This window comes from Bufo bufo, chromosome 3 (genome assembly GCF_905171765.1).
Source record: "Bufo bufo chromosome 3, aBufBuf1.1, whole genome shotgun sequence".
Lineage (NCBI taxonomy): Eukaryota > Metazoa > Chordata > Amphibia > Anura > Bufonidae > Bufo > Bufo bufo.
Window position 1 is genome coordinate 551,532,902 of NC_053391.1, and position 12,587 is coordinate 551,545,488.

The 12,587-nt window shown below is 42.4% G+C and overlaps 1 protein-coding gene across 3 annotated transcripts in view; it reads left to right on the forward strand.

Moving 5' to 3' along the window:
- Positions 1 to 12,587, forward strand: part of LRCH1 (leucine rich repeats and calponin homology domain containing 1) — a 270,741-nt gene that overhangs the window by 202,303 nt on the left and 55,851 nt on the right. For all 3 annotated transcript variants that reach the window (XR_005777698.1, XM_040425450.1, XM_040425451.1), the window contains exons 11-15: positions 144 to 230; positions 1,737 to 1,817; positions 1,903 to 1,939; positions 4,919 to 4,951; positions 6,697 to 6,766. Coding sequence is in view for 2 of the 3 variants with exons in the window: in XM_040425450.1 (XP_040281384.1) it covers positions 144 to 230; positions 1,737 to 1,817; positions 1,903 to 1,939; positions 4,919 to 4,951; positions 6,697 to 6,766 (308 nt within the window). In the remaining variant the exon portion in view is untranslated. The remainder of the gene's footprint in view (positions 1 to 143; positions 231 to 1,736; positions 1,818 to 1,902; positions 1,940 to 4,918; positions 4,952 to 6,696; positions 6,767 to 12,587) is intronic.

Below are 12,587 nucleotides of genomic sequence, written 5' to 3' on the forward strand. Positions count from 1 at the left end.
ACACTAAATAAAGAAAATAGTATACATAATCCTAGTTAAGGATGAGAATGCTCTATCTAGTCTGGATCCGCGACCTCACGGAATATGAACCATTATTGCCTTCAGGATTTCCAGTGTCATACTGGATTTCTTTTGTTTCCCAGCAATACAAGTTCAGAAAGTAAAGAAATCAACTCAGGAATGATAGACCAATTAAGAGAAGCAGTCGATATGTTACAAGACCCTACAAGGTAAAAAATGATACTAATCTGATTACTACCACCAAGTACTTTTTAAGTATCCATTTTATGTGGATGTAAGCTCCAACTCTTTTCCTTATGTAACCTGGGTTCAGTTGCCGTAACTTATTGCTGATTTGTGGAATCTCACCTTATTAGAATCACCTTGAGGTGTCAAGTGTACATTAATTTTTATTAAAACCATTAAAGCTGTTGTCTTTCCTTCACCCTTTAGGACCGGCACCCATTAATGAGTTGCATGATAGGTGCAGGTCCCACCTCTAGGATCCACCCCTATCTCAAGAAAGGGGCCCATCATGAAACACCAGGAATGGAGAGGAGGCACGTGTGCTGCTGTCTCCATTAACCTCTATGGTACTTCTGAAAATAGCTGAGTAAGCATGGACATAGCGGTGAATGGAAAGAGCCAGCAGCATATGACGGGGCCTATCTTGAGATAGGTGCAGGACCGACCTCTTGAACTAGATCCTTTAAGACTCTTATGGCATACCCAATGGATACAGACAGCGACGTAGCATTGTGAGGAGTCCAGAGGGGCAGTTCTCTTGGGCACCAAACTACCAGGGGGCTCTCCAGCACCAGGGCACTTGTCAAGATAATACCCAAGACCAGACTGGGAATCTGCCCTACCTGGCAGATTCCTGGGGAGCCGGTCTGTCCGCGGGCCCCTGACATGACTGAACAATAATGATGATGTGATCCCTAGATCATTACTGCAATTTAAAGGCTGAGAAAGCTGTGATGTCATCGCAGGTCCTAAACCCTCTGATAGTAAAAGAACTACAGTCAGGAATGGATTGTCAGAGGGCAATACTTTTGTCAGGGGGGGATGGGTGGTCAGGGGATAATGCTGCTATTGGGAGGGGTGACCAGGGGACAATAATGCTGAGTATTTTGTACTTCATGTGGGTGTTTATTTGGAACTGTTTTGGAGGTATTTTATGGTACATGGTGGTCTTTCTTTGGCACTGCTGGGAGGTATTATATGCTGTGCAGTGGTATTTGATGCTTTTTTGCTTTACTATGCATTGCTGTCGGGGAGGTCAATATATGTACCTTCTTGTATTGAGGGTTTACATAGGGACATGATGAAGTAAAGCAAAACATTACAGCTCCTGCTCCTGAAATCTAGCAGGATCAGGTCAGGCCTCTGGCTGCCCGGGGCCTTGAGGACAAGGCAGAAATGGTTTATTACCGCTTCTGCATTCTCCTTTGCTCGGTGCATATCGCCCAATGAGCACAATGCAGTGAATGGAGGAAGCGGCCATGTTGCTTCCTGTGGGGGACCTGGTGGTCACAGGTTACGGGGATGCAGTACTTGGCTTACCCACGCTACACCTCTGGATACAGCAATACTCTTCCTATGAAACCACCATTCAGATGTGAACAGAGACTTATTTGCTCACTTGAAGAGATTTCCCTTTTCTTTGCAGTAAATTTGCCATTGTGCATTTTTATGATCTATTCATTTTAGTTTTTATGTTTCATTTCCTGCAGACTAAGAATGGAAATTGAAGATAACGCAGAACTGTACAGTTTACAGACTACCCCATCTGATGTGAATAAGTCTACAGTAAAGTGTGTTTATTTCCCATTGTAAAGTCTATTGAGTAGAGCGCTAAATCACATCCACGGATTACTGACTTTTATTTCTTTCTAACAGTGGACAAGTAGAATTACAGATGTCTTCAATAGCGCAGGTAAGAGTTGGACGTGCCTGTAAAATGTTCATAGCATGTGTTCATAATCGCAGAATGTAACAATCAAGTTTAATACGGCCATAAAACATCAGAGAAGGACAGCATAGAAATGGCCATAAATCTCATGTTTTGACTTGTCTGAACTACACAGGTAACATTTAATAGTACAATCTGAATAAAAAGCATTATATGGGATTGTAAATTAGGAATGATAAAGTGCAATAACTGAGAATACTTTATTATTTAAAGGGAACCTGTTACCGGGATTTGATGTATAGAGCTGAGGACATGGGTTGCTAGATGGCCGCTAGCACATCGGCAATTCCCAGTCCCCATAGCTCTGTGTGCTTTTATTGTGTAAAAAAAACGATTTGATACATATGCAAATTAATCCTAGATGAGTCCTGACCCTGATATGAGTCCAGCGTGAAGGATCCCAGCACCGCCCCGCATCCTCAGAATCTCCTCCCCCCCCCCCCGACGTCAGAAAGCTAGAGCGCCGTAATTTTGCGATGCGCGAGCTAGCGCATGCGCAGTGTCCTCATAGTGTTCCTTCCCTGTGCTGGCATCAGCCTCAGGGAAGGAACTGCACATGCGCTAGCTCGCGCATCGCGAGATTACGGCACTCTAGCTTTGTGACATCGGAGAGCAAGGAGGAGATTCTGAGGATGCGGGGTGGTGCAGGGTGGTGCTGGGCTCCTTCACGCTGGACTCATTTCAGGGACAGGACTCATTTCAGGTTAAATTGCATATCTATCAAATCGTTTTTTTTACACAATAAAAGCACCCAGAGCTATGGGTACTGGGAATTGCCGATGTGCTAGCGGCCATCTAGCAACCCATGTCCCCAGCTCTATACGCAAAATTCCGGTGACAGGTTCCCTTTAATATCTTGCCTAGTTCTATAATAGCTCAGGCATTTTCAGACGTTGCGATACCTGATATGTTATTTTTTTTATTGTTTAGATGTTTCATATGTAAAAATTGGGACAGGGGGGTGATTTAAACTTTTAATATTTTTTTTTTTTTTTTTTACTTTTATAATAATAACAACTTTTAATCCCCTTAGAGGGCTAGAACCTGGGATCTTTTGGGATCCATGGGATTTTGACACGCTCCCTACAGAACTGAGTGCACAGCTTAGCAGGGAGTTTACCATGGCAGGCCTGGGAAGCTTCAGAAGCGTCCAGGCTGCCAAAGTACCGATCAGAGCCCCCGCGATTTCAATGCAGAGACTCCGATTCGAGCTCCCTCAGCCTTTCCTCACAGTTGATGCGATCTGTGTTGATTATGGTATCAAAAGCTTTAAATGACGGGGTACGGCATGATTGCTGTTACCTGTCATTATGGCCAGGTGATTGTTGTATTATACAGCCAGCACCTGCCATGTATGGAGCGGGCTCACTGCAGCAGTCCGCTGCATAGATTACCCCAGCCACCGTGACGTACTACTAAACACTACCACTACTACAACACTACCAAATATTTTGTGCTAATCACTTGAGAGTCATCACTTTTACCTCCCGACGAAGCTGAGATGAAATGCGCGTCGAGGTTCCTATCCTGACCTGTGCCTGCTGTTCTCACCCTCCATCATGTCTCATGGTATGCTTTGATTTCCATCAGTAGTCATTTGCTGTGCTCCTCTATACCCTTTATCAGAAGGTTTTGTGCACTATCATTTTTTGAGGGTTTACCTCTCCTTCTATAGCTAGATTCTAGTGCTTTATTTTTCCTCAATTGCACTTAGAGTTGAGCCCTGTCTGGTGGTTATGTATCAGGGTGATGACTACATGTCTTCTATTTAGTAGTAGCAGCATTTTTAGTGCTTCTGGAATCACCTTGATATATACCATCGGCACACCTGACATGTCTTCCATCTTTTGGTGGGTAGCAGCGGCATAGGCCAGTGGATTGTGGCATCCGTTTTTCTGCTGGTTCTTAATTTTTTGCTATTTCTATTATTTTATAAATCATGATATGTGTATTACAATACTTTGGGTATTTTTTTGTTGTTTGTTCTCTAACAACATTATAGGTTTATATCGCTCCATACATTACCCCAGCCACCGTGACGTACCGGTTTGTCACGGTGGCTGAAGGGGCTTAAAGTCTATTGGGGGAAAAAAAAATACGCAAACACTACTAAACACTACTACTACAACACTACCAAATAATTTGTGCTAATCACTTGAGTCATCACTTTTCCTATTGTAAAGACTAGACCCACCATTAGCCAGAATGAACCAGGTATTGATCAGCTCGATACACTGGGGTGGCTGCCTTTATGAAATGCTGCCTAAAATCAGACAACTGATTGCTACTAAAAATTCTGCACTGTATTCTGTATTGTTAAAAGTATGTGGGAACCCCTCCTTGGTATTGAGTTCAGGTGTAACGACTGTAGGTAGAGACAGACAAGGACAGTAAGTCCCTGAACTAGAACCCAGCTCGCTTCCACTACCCACTTGCAGTATAATCCCTAAATGGCAAAACCGCAACTGGACGACAGTCCCTACACTAGAAAAAGTGCAGGACAAACAAAACATGCCATAGGGACAAACACAAAAGCAGAGCCATACGAAATGAGTCAAAAAACAGACTGGCTATGCAGTGCCAAAACTTGAGACAGAGGAAGGACAGAAAAACAAGCCAAGTTCGAAGCACAAGATATCAAATTTGAGTAATTAAAGTATATAAAAAAATGGTCAGTATCACTGCCCCTACACATTACAAAATAAAAAGTCAATACAATTTCATATAGGTGTGATGGTCAGGTGTCTCCATTCTTCTGGCCATATAGTGTAGTTTAGTGATGAAAGGGGTTATCTGACTTGAGAAAAGAGGGTCTGCTTTTCCAGAAACAGAAACACAATTGCCTTTTTTCTAACCATTGACATGCTGCAGCGGACTGCAGGTGTGTGTTACTGTAGCTTCTGCTTCTAATGCATTAACTCATTTGCCTTTCTTTTAATGCAGAATGACGACGCATGTTATGATTCCCAGGAAGAGGTGGGTTACACATTGCCTTATTTGCCTTTTCACTTCACACTTTCTATATTGTATCATATTACTAACTACTAAGTGTATTCTATTAAAAACATACGTATGCCACAAATGGTTCCATGAGGTATTTTACAGGTGTAGAGTTTTTCTCAATTTTCCCTCATTCAGACTAGTCTATTTAACTCTATATTCCAGATGTAACATCTGATTTAAAATCATAGCGCTGTTATATCATAAATCAGAATCTTAGTTTTCAAGTGACGCCACATTAATCTAGGTGCAACATTCAGAGTGCAGTACTCTTGGAAAGTCAGGGAGCAGCAGGAAAAGTTTTACTTCCCAGTTGTGGGTGACTGTAGCTTGTTACTGTAACCTCCCCTCCTTTACCACCTCCATGTCATCACCCCGTTACCAATCATACCAGTTTTGAGGTGTTCTATTTAAAATACCGTATAATTTCCAGGAAATGTTTATAGACCTGCTTCCATAGAAAAAAATATCAGTGATACCATGTGTAAAATTAAATAAAACAAGTTTAATTATTTACTGAGTTACATCTTTTATGAAATAATTTAAAAATGTTGTACATTATTGGAAATCACGGCTGCTTTCTTTAAGAAACAGCGCCAAACTTGTAGATTGCTAACCAGTAAAGTATGTGGGTAGTAGCTGCAGTGCCATGCACAACCTGTGGACAGGTGTGGCGCCATTTTTAAAAAAAAAGCCGCCATATTTTTCTAAACCTGTACAACCCCTTTATTGTTCAACTCAAAACGAAAAAAATAACAACTTGTAAGAATCCTGTCCTAAGGCCTCATGCACATGACCGTATCCATTTTGCGATCTGCAAACCGCAAATCTGAAAAATGCAGATACTGGCCGTGTGCGTTCTGCAGTTTTCTCACGCAAAATGGACAAGAATAGGATGTGTTCTAAAATGTACGTAACAGCCACACAGATGCAGGCAGCATACTGGTGACATCCATGTACTGTCTGCATTTTTGTGGACCCATAGAAATTAATGGATTTGCGTGTGATCTGCAAAAAATGCGGATCGGATGCAGAAGAAAACTTCGGTTTTGGGCATGAGGCCTAAAAGTGACATTTTCATGAACTTAAAGGGAACCTGTCACCTCCAAAAGCCATCCCAAGCCGGCAGCAGTACCTGAGAGTAGCCAGCAGCATGTTTGTAACGATCATTTTCTTCCTGAAAGCAGATGAAGCAAAAGCTGTAAGAACGTTCTTTAATCCCCTGCTGGCGCGCTTCTCTAGTCAGGCTTGAAGTCCCAGAGGCAGCGGCCTCCTTGCTTCAAGTCACGGTAACCACGCCCCCTTCCCTGCCCCTTCTCTGTGACTGACAGCCGGCAGTTTGGCAAAGGCAGCCAAACTCATGCATAAGCGCTGTCAATCACAGCGAAGGGGGCAGGGAAGGGGGCATGGTTACCGTGACTTGAAGCAAGGAGGCCGCTGCCTCTGGGACTTCAAGCCTGACTAGAGAAGCGCGCCAGCAGGGGATTAAAGAACGTTCTTACAGCTTTTGCTTCATCTGCTTTCAGGAAGAAAATGATCGTTACAAACATGCTGCTGGCTACTCTCAGGTACTGCTGCCGGCTTGGGATGGCTTTTGGAGGTGACAGGTTCCCTTTAAACAGGTAAATTCCTTTATCTGTAATGGGATTAGGTTTTTATCAAACAGCATATGAATTGGTTAATTCATATAATACTGAGATATTTTTTCTCTCCCACCCCAGGCAGAAGATGGCACCCCCACCATGTCTCCAGCACACAACACTACAACCTTTGGTTTAAAACCTCGATCTGGTAGGTTTCATTGCCAACAGAGGAAAGTGTCTACTACTGCAGCACGTCTTAGAAAGATATGTACATTTTAACTTGTTTGATAAAAACAAACTGCATGTGACTTATTGTAACTGAAAAGTTTTGTATATTTTGCAGTCAGAATTAGAGCTTGTTTGCAATTCGAGTTTTTACAACTTTCTCTAAAACGCAGTATTTTTTTGTACTGTTCTTCTGCTAAAATTGTGGCAAAACCACAATGCTTTGGCGCTTTTCACTTATTGTCATATGAATGCTTTTGGTGTATGTGCTTGGAAAGCTCCAAGCATATACGGCACATCGCTAGTATTCCTAAGGTCCATGCATAAATCTTATGCCAAAAGAGTGGTCAAATGACATACACTATGCCATTTACTGTTACAGAAAGTGGAGTCTATACAGGTGGCTATAGTAATAAAGCATATCATGCAGATTAAGAATGAGTAGTATATATTCCAACCTCCTGCCGGAGGGATAGCTTGGGGATACCTCTGACAGAAGGAAAGAAATGCATATGCTGACAGAGCCTTAAAGGGGTTTTCCCATCTCTAGAATATGTCCCCATTGTCTGATAGGTGTGGGTCCCAGTAACGGAGGGTACACTGCGCATGTGCAGCTGCCCTCCATTCATTGCTGTGGGGCCGCCGAAAATAGCTGAGCACTGGCTCGGTTATTTCAGTCGGCCCCATAGAAGTGATTCGGAGTGGTGGCCGCGCAAGCGAGGTGCACTCCCATTAATTTCTATAGGGATTCCAAAAATAGCCGAGCGCGCTGCTTGGCTATTTTCAGCATGCCATTAGGAACAATTGGTGGTGGACGGACCGGCACAGGCAGCCACCACTTTGCTGGTGGGATCTGCACCTATCAGACAATGGGGGCATGTCCTAGCGGTATGTCTCCATTGTCTGAGATGGGAATACCCCTTTGAAGAGGCTCTCTGGTTTCATAAATAATTTTTTTTCATTTGCACACAATACCTTAAACACTGCATATTTTGCCCCATATACCTGTTTTTCCTGACAGCACTTTCCTTCTACCTTTGTCTGCACGATTTCATCTTCTAATCTTCATCACCTTCCTGCTGGATTCTCAAACCAGATCCAGCATGCTTGGGCCTCCTGTCACACTGTTCCCTTTGCAGTAGTCACATCCCCTACACCTCCCATTTCCATGCTGGTTAGGAGGAGCAAGCCCTGTGAAATATTTCAGAGCAAAGCATGCTGGGTTTGGTTAGAAAACTCAGCAGGAAACGGATGAAAACAGGATGTTCTGCATGTACACATCCTGCCAGGATGCAGTAATGATGAGAACAAGGGATGCTGACATGAAAAACAGGTATATGGGGCACAAATGTGCAGTGCATGGGGTCATCTGCGCAGATTAAAAACATTTCATTATGAAACTAAAGAACCACTTTTAACACAAGCAATAGTCCTCTATATACAGTAATTGATTCATGGTCTTAAATAAGCTATAAATAAAAATCATTAAAGTTCTGTCTTATTTTAGGCTACTTTCACACTGGCGTTTCTGGGTCCGTTTGTGAGATCCGTTTCAGGGCTCTCACAAGCAGCCCAAAACGGATCAATTAAGCCCCAATGCATTCTGAATGGATAAGGATCCGTTCAGAATGCCTCAATTTGGCTGTGTTTGGTCTCCGTTGCGTTTTTTAGACGGTCACTAAAACGCAGCTTCCAGCGTTTTGGTGACCGTCTGACTATGTGGAGCCAAACGGATCCGTCCTGAATTACAATGTAAGTCAATGGGGACGAATTCGTTTTTGACTGACACAATATGGTGCAATTGAAAACGGATCCGTCCCCCATTGACTTTCAATGTAAGCCAAGACGGATCCGTTCTTTTTTTTTAATAAATAATAAAAAAAGGATCCGTTATGAATGGATACAAGCGTTTGCATCATTGGTGCGGATCCATCTTAGCAGATACAGGACGGATCCGCACCAAACGCGAGTGTGAAAGTAGCCTTAGATGTACATACGTGCAAATGGCTCAGCAGCTCCAACTTTATAACGGACATTGCGTATAGACAAATAAATCATGTTCAAAAAGAAACGAAACGGTCTTTCAAAACCACAGATTCCCAACTCAGCAGCTGGGGGGCCAGTTAAGACGACCCTTGGTCTATTCAAATTCTTGACTTTTCGTAAATCATGATTAAACCTAGAAATTGCCGTACTGAGAACAAATGACCCCACATCCTGCTAACCCTGTTGAGTCCTCCTCCTGCTGTGTGCAATCAGATTTGTATGTGCCTCCATACATAAACTAGTCCCCGGGTACTTTTTCCTCTTATTTGTCAAATATGGAATTTATTTGGTTGATATTTTACTTAAAACTGACACTAGAGCAATACATATTTGATGGCATAGTAACTTTTCAGGAAATAGTCCTCAGAGAAGTTGGGTCTGATATCACTAACACTGATACCTCAGGCCCTAGACCAGTGCAAAATCATTTTTGGTGCCATGAGTAATGGATAAAATATGGCTAGTATATATTAGTTAAGAAACTGTTATTATATCTTTTGTTTAAACACACTGGGGGCTGACATTCCCATATGGCAGTCTTGATGCCCTGTGTGCTGGAGTGAGATGCGCCTCTTTAGGGTCATCTCTGGCACTCCATCTGCTAGGAACTCAAATCTATGCATGCTAGGGGCTAGTTCTAGTAAATCCAATCCGGCTAGCCATGATAGGCTTCACTCCTCTTGCTAAGCCCTGCCCCTTTCCTGTCATTTTAGAAAATTCTTGAGAAGCTCAAAAACTCGCAAATTATGGCGTTCGTCTTAGGCCTCTTTCACACGACAGTATGGCTTTTTCAGTGTTTTGCGGTCTGTTTTAAACGGATCCGTTGTTCCGTTTTTTTTGCTTCCGTTGTGTTTCCGTTCCGTTTTTCCGTATGGCATATACAGTATACAGTAATTTCATAGAAAAAATTGGGCTGGACATAACATTTTCAATAGATGGTTCCGCAAAAAATGGAACGGATACGGAAGACATACGGATGCATTTCCGTATGCATTCCGTTTTTTTGCGGAACCATAGACTTTAATGGAGCCACGGAACGTGATTTGCGGCCAAATATAGGACATGTTCTATCTTTCAACGGATCGGAAATACGGAAACGGAATGCATACGGAGTACATTCCGTTTTTTTTTGCGGAACCATTGAAATGAATGGTTCCGTATACGGAACGCAAAAAACGGCCCGCAAAACGGAAAAAAAAAACGGTCCTGTGAAAGAGGCCTTAGGGTCCATTCACACGTCCGTTGTTTCTTTCCTGATCTGTTTCGTTTTTTGCTGAACAGATCTGGACCAGATCTGGACCCATTCATTTTCAATGGGTCCTGAAAAAAAATCAGACATTGAGCTGTCCGTTTTTTTTCAGGACCCATTGAAAATGAATGGGTCCAGATCTGGTCCAGATCTGTTCAGCAAAAAACGGAACAGATCAGGAAAGAAACAACGGACGTGTGAATAAGGCCTTAATGTGTAACTTTTTAACCCCACAATAGAGGTGCAGAGACACTGATAAATGCCCCTCATTGTTTTTTTGTGGTTCACTAATATTCATTAATAATAGATACCTTAACTGAAATCTCAACCACATAATTATTAACAAGCAGTAAATTAATGCACAGAGTTCCAGAAATGAGCTATTGAAAAGCTAAAATAAAATAAAAAAGCTGTTTCATATTGAAATTTGAAGTCCTAGCTCTTGTAATTTAGTAAACTGAGTTTTTTGCATCAATTAACTGAGCATTTTTATTGTGGTTCAGCTACAAGTTTAGGGAAAAAATGTGGTTTTGCAAATCTGCTGTGTAACTTTCCGTGGGTGAACACGATTTATCAGTAACAGAGCTTAGAGGATAATAGGAAAAACAAATTTAGGTTAAAAGAAGGACAACGTTAGCGCCGATGTAGCAGGAAAAACCCAATTGGGTTACAGTGATTTTAGGTTTGAAAAGTTGAAAAGATAAAGATTAGAAAAACATCAGTGTGACAAATTTCAATTTATGTTGTATCAGCTATATGGTAAGGTCCCAATAAACTACAGTACATACATCCTTGTGTCGATAGAGCCGGCTGGTAGTGGTGTAGGGAATATATTATTTGCACACGTTAGGCTATGTTGTAATGTAACTTCTACGTCCACCTCTTTATGGTCACAGATTTATCTTCTAAGGATAACTTCGTCAACCAAGATTATGTGCCATGTCAAGCTGGTTCTGTGAACATGACACTGCCACTAGATCTCAGTAGAGCTCCTTTGTGATTTAGTGGAAAAGGAGCGTTATAGCAAACAAACCTGGAGCAGCTAAAGCCATTGGCCATAGACTCTACTGAGAAATTTCCTGGTAGGCCAATGCCCAGGGGGGCACCTGAGCACTCCTTATGGCCGCTAGTCAAGAAAGTAATGATCTGTCACTCTGAGTTAATTAATGCTGGGGGCATCAAGTACTATAGTTATGTACCTGACCAGTGACCACAGGTGCCCTCCTGATTCCTGAATTCAGCTGTATTGCCATCCTGAGGCAATTATTGTAGGTAGACAGAATGTGGCAGCTGATGCTGGCCACCACAAAGGGGCAGCTTCTGAGATGGTATTTTGTCCTGCTGGGGCATTATTCTGTGCTGCACTGTGTTTCTTGATACTGCTGGGTCAGTTTATTGTGTTGCACTGAGGTATTTAGCTCTGCTAGGGTGGTATTTTGTGCCACAATATGGTATTACTGGCCCCAACTACTCGTGTTAGCCCTGCCTTTGATTTGGACCTGCCTACAACATGGGGCCACTCCCCCCCCCCCTCAGGGCCACTTTAAGTTCCCAGTCCGCCCCTGTTTAAAATCAGACATCATATAGTACATGCCAATCTCTTTCAAACAAAGCAAGAACCAGCCCTGTAGCTCACCTGGATCCATAGATCTCCCCAATTTTATTGAATAACTCAGTGGCTATGCAATTACAAAAGTATTCACATCCAGGTGCTGGTTTGAAAACTGTAGAATATTTTTCGTGGGAACAACCCCTTTAAGGCAGGTGTATGTTAGAGTTACCCTGAATATGCTTAATCTGTCATGTAATAATGAAGGAACAGGCCACACACAGGCCATGAAACAGCTTGTCCAATTACTTTTGAGCTTGTAAAAATGGAGGGATGATCTTAAAAAAGGCTGTAATTCTTAAAAAGTGAATGCAATATTTTTGGTTAACCTTTGGGGTTGTCCCACGAGCAAATATTAATTCACTCATAATAGATTGCATGTATTCAACTGGAATAAATAAAAGAAATAATAAAAATATATTACTGCTACATTTTTGTTGCCCCCTGTTAGGCCTCATGCACACGACCGTTGTTGGGTTCCGTGTCCGTTGTTCCGTTTTCTGTGATTTTCTGCGGAGCCATTGACTTTCAATATGTCCGTGGAAAACTCGGAAAATGCACCATTTGTCATCCGCGTCCGTGATCCGTGTTTCCAGTCCGTCAAAAAAATATGACCTGTACTATTTTTTTAACGGACAACGGATCGCGGACCCATTCAAGTCAATGGGTCCGTGAAAAAACACGGAGGCACACAAGATTGTCATCCGCGTCCGTGATCCGTGTCCGTTTTTTTCCTATCATTTTCAAGGCAAACTTGAAACACACGAAAAAAAAAAAAAATGAAACTGATCACGGAACAATGGAACCCCATTTTGCGGACCGTGAAAAAATACTGTCGTGTGCATGAGGCCTTATTCTTAGGATTTACTTACAAAATGCCCATCTAATGTGTCCAGTGCT